The sequence below is a fragment of the Pongo abelii genome, chromosome 4 (assembly GCF_028885655.2).
Source record: "Pongo abelii isolate AG06213 chromosome 4, NHGRI_mPonAbe1-v2.0_pri, whole genome shotgun sequence".
NCBI lineage: Eukaryota > Metazoa > Chordata > Mammalia > Primates > Hominidae > Pongo > Pongo abelii.
The window spans coordinates 85,213,077-85,236,662 of record NC_071989.2 but is presented as its reverse complement, the minus strand read 5'-3'; the positions used below and the strand labels follow the sequence as shown (position 1 = coordinate 85,236,662).

At 35.8% G+C, this 23,586-nt stretch overlaps 1 protein-coding gene across 2 annotated transcripts in view; it reads left to right on the top strand.

Annotated features, from left to right (window-relative positions):
- Positions 1 to 17,917, top strand: part of TBCA (tubulin folding cofactor A) — an 87,316-nt gene extending 69,399 nt beyond the window's left edge. For both annotated transcript variants that reach the window (XM_002815682.6, XM_024247674.3), the window contains 3 exons: positions 618 to 723; positions 15,806 to 15,892; positions 17,660 to 17,917. In XM_002815682.6, coding sequence (XP_002815728.2) covers positions 618 to 723; positions 15,806 to 15,892; positions 17,660 to 17,740 — 274 coding nt within the window. In that variant the 3' untranslated portion in view covers positions 17,741 to 17,917. The remainder of the gene's footprint in view (positions 1 to 617; positions 724 to 15,805; positions 15,893 to 17,659) is intronic.
- The last annotated feature ends 5,669 nt before the right edge of the window (positions 17,918 to 23,586 follow it).

Sequence of the window (23,586 nt, the reverse complement as noted above, 5' to 3'; positions counted from 1 at the left end):
ATTGGTATATAATAATTTTGAGTATTGCTTTCACATTGTTATTCTAATATACTGAAGTGGGTTTTTAATTTAAAAATTAAGAATTTCATGCTTTGGGCTGGGCACGGTGGCTCACGCCTGTAATCCCAGCACTCTGGGAGGCCGAGGCTGGTAGATCACGAGGTCAGGAGATTGAGACCATCCTGGCTAACATGGTGAAACTCCGTCTCTACTAAAAATGCAAAATATTAGCCAGGCGTGGTGGTGGGTGCCTGTAGTCTCAGCTACTTGGGAGGCTGAGGCAGGAGAATGGTGGGAACCCGGGAGGTGGAGCTTGCAGTGAGCCGAGATCTCGCCACTGCACTCCAGCCTGGGAGACAGAGCGAGACCGTCTCAAAGAAAAAAAAAAAATCTCATGCTTTGATAGATTGCACTTATATTAGGCAGGTATAGGACCTAAGAGCATGAGGATCATGCTTATATTTATGACTAAACTATTTTTCTTCTGTTCCTTCCTCCCCCCATCTAGTATATCTACTTTGGTATTTTAAATATAATATGTTTTGTATTTACACAGTTTCTTTCTTATGGTCTAGAGAGAAAGCTAATTTTCTGAAACATTTTTGGCTTTTTTATAGGTTGGTCAAAGAAAAAGTGATGTATGAAAAAGAGGCAAAACAACAAGAAGAAAAGATTGAAAAAATGAGAGCTGAAGATGGTGAAAATTATGACATTAAAAAGCAGGTAAAATTATATCATAAGTAACAATAGCTAACATTTACAGAATGCCATATTAACTAATGTAGTTTTTATAGTAGTCCTCTGACTGAGATTATATTATTATTTCTTTACTATTAAAACTTCCATTTAAAGATAAGGAAACTCAAACACAGGTTAAATAACTGTGCAAATCACACAGTTGCTAAGTGACATAGCTGAGGTTTTGTTTTGTTTTTGTTTTGTTTGAGACAGGGTCTCACTCTGTTGTCCAGGCTGGAGTAGTGCAGTGGTGTGATCATGGCTCATTGCAGCCTTGACCTCTTGTCTCAAGCAATTCGCCCACCTCAACTCCCTAAAGTGCTGGGATTACAGGCATGAGCCACGGCACCTGGCATAGCTAAGATTTGAACACAGACATTCTGGCTCTAGTATCTGTACTCTTAACGGCTAAACTGTACTGTCTTTCCAATTTTAAGTATCAAATATAAAAATGGACTAATCTTATATTAATTATACATTTAGATTCACAAATATTGTCTCCACACTGATGTGAAGACCATAAAAATAAAATATGCATTGCACTTTTCAATGGCTACTTCTGATTGTCTTCATGACAAATTTCAGTGGCCTTAACATTGCATACAAGGCTCTTCTTCATTTTGAATCAAGAGATGAGGTTACATCTGCTTATCTAACCTCATTTCTTACCAATCGCTATCTCAACTTCTTAGGTGCCTTATAGCTCCCTGAACATGCCCTTTCTTCTTTGCCTCTGAAATTTTGCATGTCTGGGATGCTCTTACTCCTGGCCTTACCTTACCCTCTCCTTATTAATTTCTGTTCTTCCTTGAGGTCTCTTCTACTCTCACCTCAAACTGAGTTAGTTGCCCCTCCCTTTTGCTCCCATAACACTTTCTTTATTCCCATCATAGCATATATTGAACATTCATTCTCAGCTGACACTTGCTTCATAATTCCTTGAGAAAATAGAGGCCATTAGGGAACTTTCTCGTATTCTTACGACAAAATCTATCAACCTATCTGCATCTGTACCTATACCACTTTCCTTCCTGTAAGAGTGGATTATGTGCCCTAGCCCTTGTTATAATTATCAGTGACATTGTTATTACTCTTTTTTCCCTCATCTTAAATACCTCAATAGCATCTGACACAAGTTACCACTTTCACCTTGAAACTTGACATGTCCTCTGAGGTGTTCAAAATTAAAATCTTGATTTCACACTACTCCAACCTACTCTCCCAAACAAAAAACTATTTCTTTCTTTTTCCTCATCTCAGTGAATGGTACCTCCACTCATCCAGATACTCAAGCCAAAACTTTAGTTGGTCCCTTCTTGATATTTTTGTCTCTTTCTAATAACCACATCTAATAGCATCATCTCCTATTTCTTTTTTTCTTTTTTTTTTTTTTTAAGATGGAGTTTTGCTGTGTCACCCAGGCTGGAGTGCAGTGGTGCAATCTCGGCTCACTGCAACCTTTGCCTCCTGGCTCAGCTGATTTTCCTGCCTTAGCCTCCCAAGAAGCTGGGATTAACAGGCATGCCCCACCACGCCCAGCTAATTTTGTATTTTTAGTAGAGACGGGGTTTTGTCATGTTGGCCAGGCTGTTGAACTCCTGACCTCAGGCGATCTGCCTGCCTTAGCCTCCCAAAGTGCTGGGATTACAGGGGTGAGCCACGGCACCCAGCCAGCACCTCCTATTTCTTACTCTCTCTATTTTTCTCTCTACTGCCGTTGTTCTAGTCTAGTCCACTATCATCTCTTGCTAGTACTATTTATTGCAGAAGCCTCCCAGTTGGCATACTTCTTTCACCCTTGACATCCTCCATTCCTTCCCCACCACAGCAACTAAATAAATCTCTATAAAATGTACCTCAGATCACTTGGTCTTCTACTTAAAATCTAGTGTCAGATGCATTTAAAATAATTTCCAGATGACAGTTTAAAAAAAGGAGAATGTGAACCAGCTTGTACAGACTATATCTTAAAATTTATTTTTAAAATCAGCTTTATGAACTCGCAGTCATTTTTGCCATGTAAATTGTGACATAATTGGTAATCACACTTAACTTAGGCTTTATTCAGCAAAATTAATCAATCATTTAAAATAGAATTTTTTGTAGGGAGTTGCTTTCTGCCGTGCAAAAGAAATGCAGCAGCAGCTGAAACAAACGTGTTGGCTGTGTCTTCCCTTGGCTATCTAGGAAGATAGCCTTCTTATTTTATTAAGCTTTTAGGAGAGGCCGTCTTCCTTTATTTGTGATATAGCACTGTGTGTATAAAAGACATTTGTGTGTCAGATACTCATAAATTGAGGGAGGATTGGTAAACAGATGTGTAGATATAGTATGTCCCCTTTGTTTTATTTTTTAATATTAATAAATTATATTGGGCAGTGGGGTCTCTCTGTGATGCCCAAGCTGGAGTACAGTGGTGTGATCCTAGCTCACTGTTACTGCCTCAAACTCCTGGGTTCAAGTGATCCTCCCACCTCAGCCTCCAGAGTAGCTGGGACTACAGATGTGTGCCACCATGCCTGGCCAATTTTTAAATTTTTTTATAGAGACAGGGTCTTACTTTCTTGTTTAGGCTGGTCTTCAACTCCTGGCCTCCAGTGATCCTCCCATCCCAGCCTTTCAGAGTCCTGGGATTATAAGCGTGAGTCCCCCGCACCTGTCCTTGTCCACCTTTATGAACTAACCACGCTTCATAAGGATTTATATATGGAATGTAACTTTTTATTCTTAAAATTATGATACATACTGCTTTTGTACCTCTTTCACTCTTATGTCTTCTGTTGTTTTCCTACATCTAGTGGGAAAATATTATGTCACAGTATATAACTTTATTTCATCCAGGTCCTTCTTGGACTTCATCAGCTTGTTTTCCCAGTCATGTAGCTAGTGACCTCATTTAGTCTTTTTCTTTGCCCTGCTTTTTTTCACCATCAATAATGTATTTTAAAATAGTCCTATAGCTAAAATAGGAGTTATCAGTTACATGGAATAGAGTAATAAATGTGTTCCCTTTCTAAATAAAATTTTACAAATAAAGTTATGGGTTATCACAGAACCTGTTTTATTTCATTTATAATTATGTATGTATCATCTTTCAATAAAATCACTACTTTATAGGTAAGGATTAACTACTGAATCCTGTGTTGTAATTGTCATTTCAAAATACCAGCCACACACTAGTTACATTACTGACTACATACACAGATGTAAAAGGGGAAAAAAATTGTTCAAAAGTTGTTTCTACCCTCAGACATGTTAAAATTCTCTTTTTGGTCATAGGTATCATTTTTTTTAACAGGATTTGTTAGATTCATAGCCAACTTAGTACTTATTCAGAAATAACATTTCATGTCTGATTACAGAACAATAGTTGTTTCTGTTTGCTTCTGTTGTCAACCTACCATGTATATAGTTGTCAATTGCAGTTTTGTTTCAGAGTTTCCTAAAAACTTGTCTTTAGCCAACCTACATACATTTCTTAATTTCTTTTCCCTGGCTTAGGTATATTGTGGCCATTCATTTTTTTTATCATATACAATGGGTGTTGTATAACCAAAAGGACTGCTCTGTTTGTGATTGCCTGGGACTTTAAGGTCAGCAGTGGTTTTCTTAACATTTATTGTGCCTTTCATAGAAAATATCAAGAAAGCCAAGTGCTGCATTTTGTGGGTTTTCTACACTTCTCCCTAGATTTCTTCCTCCTCTGAGCTAAACACTATCCTCAGTCACTTCTCACTACTTTGGCTCTTCTCTCGCTTGGATCCATTTTGCTCTGGCTTTCCTACCTCTTCTAAATTGGCTGTATTTTAAGCACACAGTTAAGGTGCTATCTCTTATTCTCTACCAAACTCTTACCTGAAGATGGTTGCCAAAAATCAGGAGACAGTCCCTCTGTTGGACTAGGTATAATTTTGGTTCTTTTAAAATAAGTACTTAGGCCAGGTGCAGTGGCTCACGTCTGTAATCCTAGCCCTTTAGGAGGCCAAGCTGGGTAGATCACTAGAGCCCAGAGTTTGAGACTAGCCTGGGGTTAGCTTGTTTGCATTAGTCCGTTTTTACACTGCTATATAGAACTACCCGAGACTGGGTAACTTACAAAGAAAAAAGGTTTACTTGACTCACAGTTCCACCTGGCTGGGGAGACCTCAGGAAACTTATAATCATGGCAGAATGTGAAGGGGAAGCAAGCACCTTCTTCACAAGGCGGCAGGAGAGGGAGAGAGAGAAAGAGAACAAGTGGGAAGTGCCCCACTTATAAACCCTGTGATCTCATGAGAACTCCCTCACTATCAGAGCATATAGGAAACCGCCCCTATAATCCAATCACCTCCCACCAGGTCCCTCCCTAACATGTGGGGATTACAATTCAAGATGAGATTGTGTGGGGACACAGAGTGAAACCATATCAAAGGTGAAACTCTGTCTCTACAAAAAATAAAAAAATTTTTATTAGAATACAAAAAATTAGCTGGGTGTGGTGGTGTGTACCCAAAAGTCCCAGCCACCTGGGAGGCTGAGGTAAGAGGATCACCTGAGCCCAGGAGGTCAAGGCTGCAGTGAGCCATGATCATGCTACTGTCCTCCAGCCTGGGTGACAGAGTGAGGCCTTGTCTCAAAAAATACATAAAATAAAATAGAAAATTTAAAAACAAGCAACTAGGTAAAAGTTTTCAGGAGGCCAGAATATCAGTCAATTAAAGATTTATTCTGTCTTTTTTTTATTTTCTGGCTAAACAATATAACATGTCATTCAAATATTGCCCAAATTGATTTTAGCCTTCTGCTTCTGATATCTCTCTTCTTCTCTACCAATTAGGGTTGGGTACAGAGGGTTTTGCCCTCACTTGGTAAAGCTTTCTGGTTTGTTTTTCAACCTATCCTGGGGCATAATGATTGGCAGTAATGACACTCAGTCAGACATATCTCTGTCATTTCTCCTGAGGCACAACTTATCTTTTAGGTTCCAGAAGTAATAAGACAAACTGGTATAATTTTTGGACAAAGAGTTCTCAGTTTTCTCACAAAAGAGTTTTCACAAAAGCTTTGCAATTATTGCATATAATTACAATAATGTAAAATTCATCTTTTTGAAAAAGATGTACACACTTATTTTTACTCTTTGAAACAAGAGTGAACATTTACGATGACATGTTTCTATGTTTTTCCTAAAAATAAAGGGGAAATGTTTTTCATTAAATATATGGAAAATATTAGGAGGCTTCAGTCAACAAAGAAGATACCCCTTTGACCAGGAGTGTCTCACAAGGCTGATCCTCAAAGAAAAACCCAGATTTTCTTTTAATCAGTAGTAAAAATATGGAAAATAACGTACAATCATCCAAGAAAATGTGTTTGTCTCTTGGTACATATATGCAGGCTTATAGAAGGTAATACACTTGCTTTTTTTCTTGTTAAAGATTTCACAGGAAATTCCAAAAGATATTCAAAGAGGTGTCGTTACATCCTTCATCCTTCCTCCCCCAATGTTAGTATCTTGTATAAATATAATACAATATTCAAACCATGAAGTTGACCTTGGTACACCACAGAGCTTACTCATATTTCACTAGTTATACCTGCACTCATTTGTATGTTTGCATGTATAGTTCTCTGCAGTAGCATGTGCAGCAACCAATCAAGATGGAGAACTGTTCCATCGCAAAGCTCCCTCTTGCCACTTCTTTTTAGCCACCCCATCCTCTCTGCTCCCAAAACCCCAAAACCCTAAATAATTACACTGCCTCAAGAAAGTCACATAACATAGAATGAAACCTATAGTATGTAACCTTTTAAAATTGGCTTTTTCTGTTCTATATAATTCCCTTTAGGTCCATTGAAGTTATTGAGTGTATCAATAGTTTGTTCTTTATTACTGCTAAGTAGTATTCCATGGTTTGGATGTACTAACATTTAACCTTTGATGAACATTTGGATTGTTTCCAGGTTTTTGCTGTTGTGAGAAAAGCTGCTGTGAACATTCATGTACAGTTTTGATGTGAACATAGGTTTTATTTTATTTTATTATTTCTGTAGGTTTTGGGGGAACAGGTGGTATTTGGTTACAAGATTAAGTTTAGTGGTGATGTTTGAGATTTTGGTGCACCCATCACCCAAGCAGTGTACACTGTACCTGATTTGTAGTCTTTTATCCCTCACCCCATTCCCACCCTTTCCCTCTGAGTCCCCAAAGGTCTGTTGTGTCATTCTTATGCCTTTGCATCCTCATAGCTTAGCTCCCACTTATAAGTGAGAACATATGATGTTTCCTTTTCCATTCCTGAATTCCCTCACTTAGAGTAATAGTCTCCAGTCCCATCCAAGTTGCTGCAAATGCCATTAACTCATTCCTTTTTATGGCTGACTAGTATTCCATTATTTATCTGTATATATATACTGAGTTACCTCACTTAAAGTAATAGTCTCCAGTCCCATGCAAGTTGCTGCAAATGCCATTAACTCATTCCTTTTTATGGCTGAGTAGTATTCCATCATATATCTGTATATATATACTGAGTTACCTCACTTAGAGTAATAGTCTCCAGTCCCATGCAAGTTGCTGCAAATGCCATTAACTCATTGCTTTTTGTGGCTGAGTAGTATTCCATCATATATATGCATGCCACAGTTTATCCACTTGTTGACTGATGGACATTCGGGTTGGTTCCACATTTTTGCAGTTGTGAATTGTGCTGCTATAAACATGCGTGTGCAAGTATCTTTTTCATATAATGACTTCTTTTCCTCTGGGTAGATACCCAATAGGAATTGCTGGATCAAATGGTAGTCCTACTTTTAGTTCTTTAAGGAATCTCCACACGAATGTACTAGTTTACATTCCCAGCAGCAGTGTAGAAGTGTTCTCTGTTCACCACATCCACACCAACATCTATTATTTTTTTATTTTTTGATTATGATCATTCTTGCAGGAGTAAGGTGGTTATTGCATTGTGGTTTTGATTTGCATTTCCCTGATCATTAGTGTTGAGCATTTTTTCATACATTTGTTGGCCATTTGTATGTCTTCTTTTGAGAATTGTCTATTCATATCGTTAGCCCACTTTTTGATGGGATTGTTTGTTTTTTTCTTGCTAATTTGTTTGAATTTGTTATTGATTCTGGATATTAGTCCTTTGTCAGATGTATAGATTGTGAAGATTTTCTCCCACTCTATGGGTAATCTGTTTACTCTGCTGACTGTTCCTTTTGCCATGCAAAAGCTCTTTAATTAAGTCCCAGCTATTTATCTTTGTTTTTATTACATTTCCTTTTGGGTTCTTAGTTATGAAATCGTTGCCTAAGCCAATGTCTAGAAGGGTTTTTACAATGTTATCTTCCAGAATTTTCATGGTTTCAGGTCTTAGATTTGTCTTTAATCCATCTTAAGTTGATTTTTGTATAAGATGAGAGGTAAGGATCCAGTTTCATTTTCCTACATGTGGCTTGCCAAGTGTCCCAGCACCATTTGTTGAAAAGGGTGTCCTTTCCCGACTTTATGTTTTCGTTTGCTTTGTCAAAGATAGTTGGCTGTATTTGGGTTTATTTCTGGGTTCTCTACTCTTGAACATAAGTTTTCATTTCTGTAGGATAAATGCCTAAGAGTGCAATTACTAGGTTGTATTCATGTGGTTTTTGTTTTAAAAGAAACTACCAAACTCTTTTCCAGATTGGTTGTACTATTTTATGTTCCCACCAGCAATGATTCAATTTCTCTACATCTTCACCAGCATTCAGTGTGATCTCTATTTTTTAATTTTAGCATTTAGCCATCAGCTATATGAAAGCTGTGTAGTGATAACTCATTGTGCTTTTAATTTGCATTTCCATAATGGCTAATAATGTTGAATGTTTTTTCATGTCCTTATTTGCTGTCTGTATATCCTCTTCAGTGAAAATGAGTGATCAGGCCTTTTGCCCACTAATTGGATGCTTTGTGTTTTTTTTTTAATGTGTGAGTTTTGAGAGTTCATTGTATATTCTAGACACATGCCCTTTGTCAGATACGTGGTTTGCAGATATGTCTGTCTGTAGTTTGTCTTCTTGTCCTCTTAACAGTGTCTTTGACAGAGAAACAGGGATTTTGTTTTTGTTTTTGTTTTGAGACAGAATCTTGCTTGGTCACCCAGGCTGGCAGTGAGGAGATCTTGGCTCACTGCAACCTCTGCCTCCTGGGTTGAAACGATCCTTCTGCCTCAGCCTCCCAAGTAGCTGGGACTGCAGGCATGCGCCACCATGCCTGGCTGTTTTATTTTATTTTATTTTATTTATTTATTTATTTATTTATTTATTTATTTATTTATTTATTTTGAGTCAGAGCCATACTCTTTGCTGGAATGCAGTGGTGCAATCTCAGCTCACTGCAACCTCTGCCTCCCAGGTTCAAGCAATTCTCCTGCCTCAGTCTCCCTAGTAGCTGGGATTATATGCACCTGCCACCATGCCCAGCTAATTTTTGTATTTTTAGTAGAGAAAAGGTTTCACCGTGTTGGTCAGGCTGGTCTCGAACTCCTGACCTCAAGTGATCTGCCCGCCTTGGCCTCCCAAAGTGCTGGGATTATAGGCATGAGCCATCGCACCCAGCCAACAGTTTTTAAATTCAAGAACGTCCAATTTATTAGTACTTACTTTTATGAATCATACTTTTGGTTTCAGGGCTAAGGCCTCTTTGCTTGTCTTAGGTCCCAAAGATTTTCTATTTTTTTTTCCCTAAAAGTTGTATGATTTTGTGTTTTGTATTTAAGTCTTCAATCTATTTTGAGGTAATTTTTATATAAAGTGTTACGTTTGGTTTGAGATTCATCTTTTTGCCAATCAATGTCCAGTTGCTCCAGCAGCATTTGTTGAAAAGGCTGTCTTCCTTTCATTGAATTGCTTTTGTATCTTTGTCAAAAATAGTTGGACATATTTGTGTAGGTTTACTTTTGTGTTCTCTCTTCTGGTTCATTAATCTTTGTCTATCCCTTTAACAATACTGCACTGTTTTGATTCTGTACTGATGTAGTAAATCTTAACATTGGGAAGAATGAGTGTTTATTTTATTTTATTTTTTTTTTTCAAAATTATTTTAGCTTTTCTAGTTTGTTTTGGCTTTCCATGTAAATTTTTAAATAAGCTTGTCTGTATCTATAAAACACCTTTTGATAGGAATTGCATTAAACCTATAAATCAGTTTGGGGCAAATTGATGTCCCAGTTAATGGATATGGTAAGTCTTTCTAATTTATTTAGGTCTGATTTCCTTCATCAGCATTTTATAATTTTCAGCATACAGATCCTGCACATTATAAATGTATAGCTAAGTATTTCTTTCTTTTTTTTTTTTTTTTTTTTGTCACGCTCTTGCAAATGGTATTGTTTTTAGTTTTGGTTTCCACATACCATATTTGTTGTTAGATATAAAAGTGCAGTTGATTTTTGTTTTTATGTTGATCTTGTAACCTGCAAACTCACCTTGCTGAACTTATTAGTTCTAGGATTATATTCATTTTCTTTCTCAGACCTGATGATGTGAATTACATAGATTGATTTTCAAATATTTAACTGTCCTTGCATACATACAATGAATCCCACTTGATACTGGTCTATAAATAATTATTTGTATACATTGCTGAATTCAGTTTGCTAATTTGTTGAGGCAGTTTTCTTTTTTTGTGCTGTCTTTGTGTGGTGTTGCTGTAAGGTTAATACAGATTTCATAAAATCATTTGGGAATACTGATTTCAAAAATCATTTGTTCCTTCCTTTTCTGTTTTCTTGAAGGATTTGTGTAAAATTGGTGTTAATTGTTATTTAAATGTTTGGTAGAATTGTCTATTGAAATTGTCTGGGCCTGGAGAGCTCTTTTGTAGGAACTTTTAAATTACAACTTCATTCAGCAGAACATTGGAGAAAAAGTACTTTTAAATTAACAACAACAAATAAATTACAACTTCAGTTTCTGTAGTGATTGATTAATAGGACTATTTAAGTAATTAAGTTTGGGTAGTTGGTAGTTTTTGAGGAATTGGTCAATTTCTTCTAAGTTGTTTATGAGCATTATGAACAATATTATAACATCATTTATATTATTTCTTTCTTCTCCTTTTAATAATTGCAGGATCCGTAATGATATCCTCTATTTTGGACTGCTTTTGGTGATTTGTGCCCTTTCACTTTATCTCTGTCTGTCTTGCTAAAGGTTTATCAGTGTGGTTTCTTTTTTCTTTTCAAGAAACCAACTTTTTGGTTTTTTTATTTTATTACTATTTTTTTGAGACAGGGTTTCACTGTATCGCCCAGGCTGGAGTGCAGTGGTGTGATCCTGGCTCACTGCAGCCTTAACCTCCCAGGTTCAAGCAATCCTCCCACTTTGGCCTCCCAAGTAGCTGGGACTACAGATGTGTGTCATCACACCTGGCTAATTTTTTGTAGAGATGGGGTCTTGCCTGTTGCCCAGGCTGGTCTGGAATTCCTGGACTGAAGCGATCTGCCTGCCCCAACCTCCCAAAGTGTTAGGATTACAGGCATGAGCCATGGCACCCAGCCAGAACCAGCTTTTTGTTTCATACAGTTTTGTCTATTGCTTTTCTGTTTTTAATTTCGTTGATTTCTGCTCTTATATATTATTTCCTTCTGCTTGTTGTAGGTTTATTTTGCTCTTCTTTTTCTAGGTTCTTGAAACAAGAACTTATTTAAATTAAATTAAAACAAGATTATTAATTTCAGACCTTTCCTTTTGATTAATGTAAGCATTTAGTGCTATAAATTTCCCAACAGACACTGCTTTAGCTGCATCCCATAAAATTTGACGTTATATTTTCATTTCCATTTATCTGTGTCTTTATTTGAGACTTTTTTTTGGCCCATGGGCTACTTAAAGTATCTTGTTTAATTTCTAAGTAGGGATTTTCTTTCTTTCTGTTATGATTTCTAATTTTACTCCATTATAGTCAGATAATGTATTATGTAGGATTTCAGTTCTTTTAAATTTGTTGGGGTTTTTGTTATTGTTGGGGTTTTTTGATCCAGAATGTGGCTTACTTCAGTAAATATTTCATGGGCACTTGAAAAGTATTTGTATTCTCCTTACTTATTAGAACATTGTATTCTCCTTTCTGAGGTAGAGTGTTCTATAAAAGTCGGTTACACCTTGTGCGTTGGTGTTGTACAGTTCTTTTATACCTTTACTGATTTTCATCTAATGTTTCTATCAGTTGCTGAGAGTGGGGTATTGAAATCCCCAGCTTATGTATATGGATTTGTCTGTTTTTCCTTTCAGCGCTATCAGTTTTTGTTTTACATATTTTTAAACTCTGTTATTTAATGCATGCACAGCTAAGATCACTGTATTTTCTTGGTAGATTGATAATTTTATGATAATGTAACATCCCTCTTTGTCTGTAATAATTATTTTGCTTTGAAGTTTACTTTATCTGGTATTAGTTTAGCCACTCCTGATTTTTTGGCTTTTTAGAGGCAATGTCTCACTCTTTTGCCTAGGCTGGAGTACATTGTCACGATCATAGCTCATTGTAACTTCCCAGCTCCTGGGCTCAAGTAATCCTCCTGCCTCAGCCTCTTGAGTAGCTAGAACTACAGGCATGTGCCACCACACTCACCTAATTTTTATTTTTTGTAAACAGAGTTTCATTGTGTTGCCCAGGCTGGTTGCGAACTGCTGGCCTCAAGCGATCTTCCTGCCTTGGCCTCCTAAAGTGCTGGGATTATATAGGAATGAGCCACCATGCCTAGCCCTGATTTTTTAAATTAATGTTTACATTATATATATTTTCCCATCCTTTTATTTTTTATTTTATTATGTGTGAAATGAGTTTCTTGTAGACAGCATGTTATTGGGTTCAATCCATGAATCTCTGCCTTTTAACTAGCATATTTACATCATTTACATTTAAAGTAATTATTGATACATTAGAGCTTAAGGGCCCAAAGATCATTTTTTTCTTTGACTTAAGATTCTTCTTACAATCTTACTCATTTAGCAATAACCACAAAATACAAGTCAAATAGATTTCCTGACAAGTGAGTACATTAACATTTTACTACCATCTAAAGGAAACACTTAACCATTGTTCCAGTAATCTCTGGATTACTCTAGAGCTCAGCCTGGCAAACTAATGCCATTGGTTTCAGAGGTAGCCAATACTAATATTAGAGTATCTATTGATTATTATAGCTAAAGGTATAGCCAGCTTCTGATGGATGATCTGGATCCTTAAAGAAGCTGGAAACCTCATCACAATCAAGCAATAACCTAAGAGCTTGATTGACATTGGCCAGATTATTTCACAGAACTCTTCTTTCTGACAAAAATGAAGATCTGCCAATTGGGGTACATCCTTTCCAATTTACATATGTTTGACTCTAAAGGAAATTGATTAGATTTTAGGTTCAGCCATTTATTCATTGTTATAACCTGAACCTTGCTAAACTAACTCCCAACTTCCATTTTACCAAATAAGTACCCCCTATAAAACCATAACTTGTTTTAAAAACAATTAGACATCAGTTAGTACCACATCCTGTTGTGTTTGTTCCTCTAAGGTTCTTTGCATCTCCCAGTCTGTGCCAAGATCCTGAATTAAGCTCAGATTTATCATAGTCAACATTAGAATAAACTGACAATTGATTCAGATATTGTGAACAGAGGCGCAGCTCATTTGAGTACTACCTCCCAAGGGAAACACTTTGAAAGATAATATTCATTTAATTAAGTTTAGGTGTTTTGGGGGGTATCTTTACATATATAATCACACCTCATATAGTGTGTTTTTAAATTATTCCAGACAGTTGCAATTCATTGTCCCAAGGTAAAATATATGATTTATGGCTTTGATGAAGATGTGGTTTGTGGATTCCAAATCATAGCCATCACTATATTCCTTTGGCTCTCTGTGGCATGATCTTCTTGAAGCAATCTCAAATGTTTCTTTTCGTGTTAATACACCTAGACTTACGGATTTGGAGGACAGAGACCTTTTCTTTTTCATCTTTGTATCCCCAGTATCTGGCGTCCTGAAGACGTATAGTAAACTTATTGAATGAATTGGGGTAGTGTATGGGAGAGCCTGAGCTTTGGCCCTGTGTAAGTCAGAGTCCTGTTTTGATAGACTGAGGATTCTTGATCTGTAATAATAGATAGAATTTTAATGAATAGAAGTTATTTTTGGATGGCATTGTCTAAAGTTTTTTTTGGTGGCTAAAGCTTAGAAAATATTTTTTTTTACAAACACATTTTGTGACTTGTCATGGATTTGACCTATTCATTTCATCTTGTTTAATTCCTGTAACCATTCTGAAGGGAATTCCATAGGAAAGGAAATAGGAAAACTCCACTATGAAATATTCCTGTCACTGATTTTTGACATATATTCAAATTAACCAGATACACAAAAATAATTTAATGGCAGTGGTTAAATGTGTAGGCATAGTATGATTAGCTCTGAAGTAAAATCATGATGTTATGCTTGAAATTTTCAACCTGTGCCTTATTAGTAAAAGAGGTTTAAGTTCAACAATAAATTTCCACCTGAGAAAATAGATGTGAATAAAGAACTTCTTTGTATGTTATAGTTGAGATTTTTGTTTTCAATATGAGCTCTGACAAAGCTATTTGGGAAAGGAAGAAGGTACTGGGACTTAAAGTTTCTATTAAAATTTAGTATTATTACTGTTAAATTATATCAGTAAATTATATCATTACTTTTTATTTTATATGAGCTTGATAATCTCCTTAGTAAAAAGCTCAGATTTTCTACCTATTTCTTTAAAGGTATTTGACCAAACATTATTTTTTTGGAAATAAATGTTTACATGAGCTCTATGTTTCTTTCTGAGAATAGTTTAAGGAAATAAACCATCCTAGTACTCTAAGAAAAAGCCCTATTTGAAGTCCAATATGTGGCATTAACTTATTTACTCTTATCAGTTGGGTTTCCCTGTCATTGATTTGATTTTTTTTCTTTCATAATTTGATGTGTTATAGTCCAGTTTTGAATGATGGATTTTACGTCCAGAAATATCCTCTAGAATACATATTTCTGTGTTTAATTCTGTAGTGTCTGTCATCAGGAGGAATAGGCAAGAAGTTTAGATTCAGAGGGGTGCCACATTGGTAATTTGGCTTACATTGCATGGGGAGAATAATCTCTCTCCTAAAATGAAGCACGAGGATAAGTAATAACTTTTTATGCATGATAAGCATCAAAAATATGAACCTGCTGGTCTTTGCTTTTCATTTTTCTTTACCTCTCTCTTTCAGTGTGAACCTCCTGCAGTGTGCACACGATGTGATCAATAACTCAATAACTTTTTTCATGCAGTAATTATCTCCATGTGATATTATCTGAACACTGTTTTTCTTTATTACTCAAAAGATGCAGGAGATATTTATATAACCAGCTGATCCCATTTTGGATAAAGGTGCTTTGTGACAGCAGGGGAAATAGTTTATTTTAAATAGCCTTTTAAAATAAATGCTCTATGAAAAGCTTTTCCAGTTAACTTTCACTTAGCATGAGAAGGTGATTACCAAAAAGATATAGTTCTAAAACTTGTACTTTGTAGATTTTACAGTATGAAGTCTTTCTTTTCTAACTTTCTGTTTTTTCTGTTTTTTTTTTTTTGAGATGGAGTTTTGCTCTTGTTGCCCAGGCCAGAGTGCAATGGTGCAATCTCAGCTCATCGCAACCTCCGCCTCCTGGGTTCAAGCGATTCTCCTGCCTCAGCCTCCTGAGTAGCTGGGATTGCAGGCATGCACCACCACGCCCTGCTAATTTTTTATTTTTAGTAGAGACGGGGTTTCTCCATGTTGGTTAGGCTGGTCTCGAACTCCTGACCTCAGGTGATCTGCCTGCCTCGGCCTTCCAAAGTGCTGGGATTACAGGCGTGAGCCACTGTGCCTGGCCTTTCTTTCTAACTTCTAATAAATACAATTTAAGTTAAAATATTGAACCATTTAACATAACCATAACTTTTTTCTGATTCCTCTTAATAAGGATATACTTACCAAGATATGAGCTAAACACATACAAGTTCTGCCATCTTTGAACGTCTCACAGAGATTCTCATTCTAGGCAGAGATCCTACAAGAATCCCGGATGATGATCCCAGATTGCCAGCGCAGGTTGGAAGCCGCATATTTGGATCTTCAACAGATATTAGTAAGCAAAGACTTCTGTGTCTTATGTTTAAATTTTTTTTTTCAGTCCAATACATGGAAAGCCAAAAGTTTAAATATTTAACACTGAGAACTAGTTGGCAGTATTTCTTATTCACTTGCCCTTCATACCACTACATTTTAAAATAATTAATGGAGTTTACATTGTGTTTTGAATTATGCCTCCAGTAAAAGTACTGTTTTCTAGCACGTTTGTTCAGTTTATTAAAATTTAGCTAGTTAAATTTATTTAAGTTATGATAGTACCAGTATTCTTCAGCAATGTCTTGATTATTTGGTTTTCATACATAAAGATCTTTTGAGACATTGAGGATGAGTTGACTGATGAAAATTTTAAAAGATCTAATGTTTCAAAAGAATTTGGGATCTTATTAAAAGGATCTGGAATTCTTTCACATTCAAACCTAAATCAGTTTGAGGGGGGGAAAAAAACCTGGTAATCTATGTAGTCCCCTCATATTAATTTGGAGTTGAATAACACTTTTACTTGCTGGTATAAATGCCTTGTGATACAGAAGGTAGATAAAGCAGGAAATAATAACTGTTAAAATACTATCTAAGACAGGAAGCATCATATGTATTTCTTGACAGTTTAAATGCTTTTTTTTCTTGTAGCTGAGAAAGTAATAGAAATTGCTTGAAAAAAAATAATGTTGGCCGCCGGGTGCAGTGGCTCACGCCTGTAATCCCAGCACTTTGGGAGGCCGAGGTGGGTGGATCACGAGGTCAGGAGTTCAAGACCAGCCTGACCAACATGGTGAAACCCCATCTCTACTAAAAATACCAAAATAATAATAATAATAATAATGTCTTTGGATGATATATTTGTATGTGAAGATGTATTCAACAATATCTCTGCCCTCGAAGAGCTTATATTTACTAACAGAACAAAGATATGTTTAAGGTATAAGATGGAGGTTTAAGAAATTCTTACCTATAGTTTGAGCTAAGCAAATTCTCAGTCCTTTTGCTTTCAGTTTTCATATTAAATACACACATACTTTGTTTCCTCTACTCTGTTTGTATATCTCCATCTTTTATTGACCTGACATAAATTGCTAACCATAGCTTCATTTAAAAATCAAACAAAATTTCTTATGTAATTTAGATAATATTATTTCATTTGTCTGTTATCATTACAATATATTAGTAAAAGTTGCCTGTATATCAGTATTATGGAAAAACTCAATCTTTAAATATCAGAAAATGAAAGATGTATTTTGTTTCCTTTAGTGTAGGGTATATAATACCCGTTAGCAAGCAGGCAATTCATTTGTTTAATTCAAAGATTATATTTAACTCTGTTGTGACATTGGAAGCCTTCTTTGTCATTGTGAATAGTTGGTGGATTATTTTGGCCTGAATGCTGTCATATATTTAACATGTTAGTAAATCTTCCTTTTTACTTTTCTCTTTCATATGATGATGATGGGTCAACAAAATGAGAATAAACTTTTTCTGAGGTTTTTATTTAATTTAGTTAATGCTGGTAGCTTTAGAAGACTGTTATTCACTTATTATATGAGAATATATACAGTGAAACAAAACCACCAGTTATTTCTTCCTTTCCTTGTAAAGAAGGAGCAGAATGTGGGAAACCTGTGGAATTACAATATATTTAGATGAGGCTTGGGATTTTTTACTTTTAATTTTTTAGTTATTTACGTTAATGGTTAGTAATATTTGAGTAAATAACAAAGTACTGAAACTTGAAAAGGATAAACTTAATTTTTATTGTATTTCATTTTAGGAAAGTGAAAAAGACTTGGAAGAAGCTGAGGAATATAAAGAAGCACGTTTAGTACTGGATTCAGTGAAGTTAGAAGCCTGAAACTTTTCTCGTATGGGGTGGTTTTTGCATTAAATCCTGGGGTCCATTTTACAATCCATTATTTTTGACCACTGCTGTGTGTTCAAGTAGTATGAGAATGTGATTGTTTTTATCTGGTTACATATATATTTCTTTGTCTAATTTAATATGTCAAATAAATGAGTTCATCTAATAAAATTGTTTATTTTATACTTTACAAAATTTTTAAATTAACCTTTTATCATTAAACCACATAGACTTTATGACAGAGAACTATAATCTGTTAGGTTCTATTCGAAGTCTACATATTTTGCTTCACAAGCATGGATTGAGTTTTAAAAAATAGAATACCATTTTTTCAAATAAGAATCCAAATTTTAGTTGGGTGTAGTGATACATGTCTGTATTCCCAACTACTGGGGAGGCTGAGGTGGGAGAATTGCTTGAGCCCAGTAGTATGAGGATGCAGTAAGGTATGATTATGCCAATGTACTCCAGCCTAGGGAACATAGCAAGACCCTATCTCTAAAAAATTGAATTGTAAGCAGTTTATTTGGAATAGAATACAACTGATACAAAAGGAAGAACTCTCTTTGGGGAAAGTCTCACATAAAAAGACCTTCACAGTGAAAGTCTAACATTTCCATTAGTATAAATGAATGAGAAACATTTAAATCTTTTTCCAGGACAGGTTCACACAGAAAACACCCAACCATTTAGATCTTCAAATAAGATTCTGAACAATGAAGAGTTGAATGGTATTTTGAAACAATAATGGCTATTGCCAGTGAAGTGCTGGCAAATATTTAAAGGCTCTTCAGAATAGGAGGGGAACCTCTGATTGGTAGCTTTTGCTGATTTCTGTGGTATAAATACTCCTACCTGTGACCAGTTTCAAACTACTAATATGACATCACTGAACACAGAGTTATGAAAATTTGGGCCAGCTCCACCATAATTTGGCTGTCACCAATCTTGATTATCTAGATTGACTCGGGGGGAAAAAGTATCATTTTGTCAGAAAGCATTTTTCCAGTATAATTGTGACCCTATTACCCAATCATATGAGTTTGTTTTCCAAAAATACAAGACAACTCATTTAGATTTTTTATGTTTCCAGAAAATGTGTGTGAGCTTTATATCACCAGCCTAATGGGCATTGGTGTAAGGAACCAAATATCTATATCTAGCATTTAAATCTGTAAAGTAAAAATTGGAAAAAAATAAAACTTGAATTTTTGCTGCATTAAATACTTATAGTGTTAGTATGGTTGGTATGATTTTGGAAGTTGTAGATAATCACTAGAAATCATAACATATTTATTGAATCTGTCCAAAGATCAGAAAAGAGAAAAATAATTATTTTTTCCTAAGTTATTCTTAAAGGTTCTGTTGTTACAAAGCACAGATTATATCACTTATAAAATAAACTTATGCCAGGCTCAGTGCTCACGCCTGTAATCTCAGCACTTTGGGAGGCCGAGGCAAGTGGATCACCTGAGGTCAGGAGTTTGAGACCAGCCTGACCAACATGATGAAACCCTGTCTGTACTAAAAAATACAAAAATTTGCTGGCATGGTGGCAGTCGCCTGTAATCCCAGCTACTTGGGAGGCTGAGGCGGGAGAATTGCTTGAACCCAGGAGGCAGAGGTTGCAGTGAGCCGAGATCATGCCATTGCACTCCAGCTTGGGCGACAGAGCAAGACTCTGTCTCAAATAAAATAAAATAAAATAAAAATAACCTTATTTACACATGCCAAAAATTACTTCTTCACAGAATAACATATATCAAAAGCATTTCTAAATTGGAATGTTATCCCAAAACATATTACATGCCATTTTAAAAGTATTTGAGGTGGGAAAAGGAAAAGTTGAGAAAATAAAAAGAAATTATAGTGTAAAATTTGATATTAGGGTTTAGTGTTAGATGTTTGAACACCAAGAGAATTAGATTATTTTGTGGTTGCTATCAAGCACCAGAGCAATAGATTGGCTTGGGAAGGGGGGTGGGGGTACGGGGGAAGCGCTAATTAGTTTTCCAAGTAGTATTTCATTTACAGAAACTATTTTGGTATTTTTTTTAATGTATAACCTCTCTCTCTGTGTCTCTCTCTATATAAATATATATATAGCAAATGGTTTCTTGACCAATTAAAGCTTAAAGAGAACAGAACACTAAAATAGATATAGATTCATATGTATAAGTTTTACAACAAGGACTCAAATCATGGTTACTAAAAAAATTACTTTGTTGCCAAAAAGCATAGAAAAGAAGAAATCAATAATAAGGTAAATGAAAAAATGCATATCTTTATTGGCCAGTCGTGGTGGCTCACACCTGTAATCCTGGCACTTTGGGAGGCCAAGGCGGGCAGATCACCTGAGGTCAGGAGTTATAAGCAGCTGGCCAACATGGTGAAACCCTGTGTCTCCTAAAAATACAAAAATTAGCTGGGCATGGAGGCACATGCATGTAATCCCAGCTACCCGGGAGGCTGAGGCAGGAGAATCACTGGAATCTGGGAGCAGAGGCTGCAGTGAGCGGAGATTGCACCACTGCACTGCCACCTGGGTGACAGAGCAAGATTTTGTCTCAAAAAAAAAGAAAAATATATCTTTAGAGAATTCCTGTCTCAACTATAGATTTTATACTGGATCACTCTCCAAGTATTAATGAGAAGCACAAGAGGCTTAACATCCTGTGAAGACTATATTTCTGGGAATTTTTCATACATTCCACTTAGGTTTTCATGGCCATCAATAAGCATACTAAAATACGAGCAGCTGTAATCAATTCAGCATCTTGTTTTTAAGTTTTTATTTAAACCCTTATATCTGTGTAATAATAGGTAGAAATTGCCAAGTAATTTTGCCTCTTTTTCTTCCTGCCCCAACACCTGAGCCCTCAACCAACATATAGTAGTTGTCCAGTAAACATTTGTAGATTGAATGAAAAGCAAGAACATCTTTGACCTCCGGAAATGAAAGAATGCCAAGGATTCCATCACATTGCAAACACGTTTAATACAGTGCCTTTCCCACTGTTTTGACTGCAAACCACAATACAAAACACATTTTCCATTGTGACCCAGGGCATATATATGAATGTGTGTGTGTATATATAATATGTGTTCTTACTTTGTACAATTCTTACCTGCTATTGGGTAGTGAAAAACACTACCCAAATACAATCATATAAAATTATTCTGTTTGTGAAAATTTTACACGCACACGGACATATAAACTTCTTAGATCAGTTGTCTCAGTGAACATGTGCAAAGTCATACACATTGCAGGTATAAAGTGTCATGGTAAAGTGTAACCACTTATTTGTAATATGCCCCGAGTTCTTGCACAGACAAATATAAAGGCTTCCATAGGGAACACAGGCAAAACAAAGGCATACAAGTGATAGATACAAGTAGTAAACCTAACATCTGTATTTTTCTGTACAGCAAAGGTCACATCATTTTTAAGTAAGACTATGCATAGGACAAAGAAATAAAGATACAAGGTATGGAATCAGTAAGGTGACCAAATCCAGGCTGGTTTTAATGCCATTAAGAACATTCCCAAGTCCTGGCATCTTTACTTGTACATTCTTGGCTAATGGGCAGATCAGTCCTAGTAAATCAAAATACCTCCTCAGTGGTCCTGGACAGGGACTTTCTGTCTGGGCTTTTAGGACATTTATATTTCTGGATGAGCATCAACATCTCAAGAAGTAGGTTGTCTTTCCTTTCTCATGTTTTGTACCATGTTATGTAAATCTTTGGGGGGAATGAAACTTGTGAGGAGGGGAGAGAAGGCACACTGCTAAAATAAGCATATGTTTATTTTATGAGTAATGAAAAGTAGCTAAAACAATATATTGTAATGTTTGTTTAACATTTCTCAACTTTCTGGTCAGCAACATTCAAAGCCTAATATTTTAAAATTGGCTTTATACCTGTACCTGTACACTGAATCACTTCAAAATTGAGCAGTCAAACCTGTTTAATCTAAATCACTTTACAAACTTCATTACATTACTTGGGTTTTTAAAAAATCCTATCAAATTTAATAAGGACATATCCTACAGCTGGTTATCACTTAAGTCTTATTATTTGGTCATTTAGACAAACCGAGGACAGATTAATCCTTTCTTTGATGGCGTTAAGGCCTTTAAATGTCAGTGTAAACTTAAGTACGTGGGAGCCAGAGCTGTGAGGCATGTAGTATTAAAGGGTTAATCAGATCATTTAGTCCCTGAAGCTCCTTTGAGTGCTTTAGCTGGAAAGAAAATGAATGGTTTAGAAATGCTATATTATGAGACAAGTTATGAGTATTATTGTACTTGAAATTTTCAAGAGTGCTTCATAAAAATCTACATAGCTCTCCACTATTCATCTTACTATTACAATATGACAGGGATTTGCTCATGTATTGGACTGTTGCACAGAAAGGTTTAATTAATCTATGTTACAGTAGATCTGTACCTTATATTTTGTTTTGTGCTTTCTGTTGGCTGCTGGATAGTTGACAAGGTGCTTTCAAAATCTTGGAGGAAAATATTTTTAATAGTCACAAGAAGTTAAGATTTTCAATGCACAAGAGCTCTTTCAAATTAATTAAAAACCTTCAATATAAAAAGTAAAGGATAGAAACACATAGTTCACAGAAGAAGAAATACAAATGGATGGGTTTTTTAAATGATCCATTCCAGTAGTAATCATACTCAGATTTTAAAAACAATAAAGCAAACTTTTTAAAGATAATGAATACCTCTTGTCTAGGTGTGATAAAAGTACTAGTCAGTTAGCTTAGATAAGAAGATGAAATGAGAAATAAATATTGGAAAAGAGACATCATTTTCATTATATTCAGATAAGCTGTGCACCAGGAAAACACCAGAGAGTCATCTGTGAAATAATCAGAAGCAATGAGGAAATTAAAATGAGTGTTTACAGGATATGTAGAACTGTTATTGGTTGAATTATGTTACCCAAAAAGATATGTTGAGGCCGTAACCTCCAATAACTCAGGATGGAACCCTATTTGGAAACAGGTCCTTGCAGAAATAGTTAAGATAAGGTCTCAACTCACTAGAATAGGGTGGGTCTTTAACCCAGTATGGCTGATGTATGAATAAGAAGACACTGTGAAGACATAGTGAGAAGGCCATATGACAACAGAGTTACGCAGCCTCAAGCCAAGAACCACCAACGTGACACCAGAAGCTAAAAGAAAGGCAGGGAACAGATTCTCCCCCAAGAGCCTTCGAGAGCATGGCCTTGCAGACACCTTGATTTTGGCTTCTAGCCTCCAGAAATGTGAGACAATAGTTGGTGGTACCTTGTTACAGCGTCCTAGAAAACAAATACATAGAACCCAAAAGCTTTTCTGTATGCCAGCAGTAGCCAAATATAATTGAAAAAAGGATTTCCAGTGAGAGTCAAAAAGACATTTAAAAAGAATGACTTGTACTGTATATGGAGAGTTAATATTGTGAAAATGTGAATTCTATGTTAATCTGTAAATTCAATGAAATAAAGCACAGAAGGGCTTTAGCAGAGGGGAGAATTTGAGGAAATGGTTCTAAAATCCAATTAAGAAAATTTTTTTAACAGGCAAGAATGGCTGCGGGGGGGCGGGGGGGTGGTGGCGGGATCTGAAAAAGAATAGTGGTAAGAGGGAACTACCTCTGCTCACTAGTAAAACTTTGTTAAGTTACAATAATTAAATGTATGGTAAAAGAAGAGAAGATCAAACAGAATAAGAGTCCAGAAGCAAACCCAAATTTATATGAATATAAATTTAGTATATGATAAAGGCTATTTCAGATCCTTGGGGGAAAAATATGGAGCTGGATGTGTATTTCACCTCT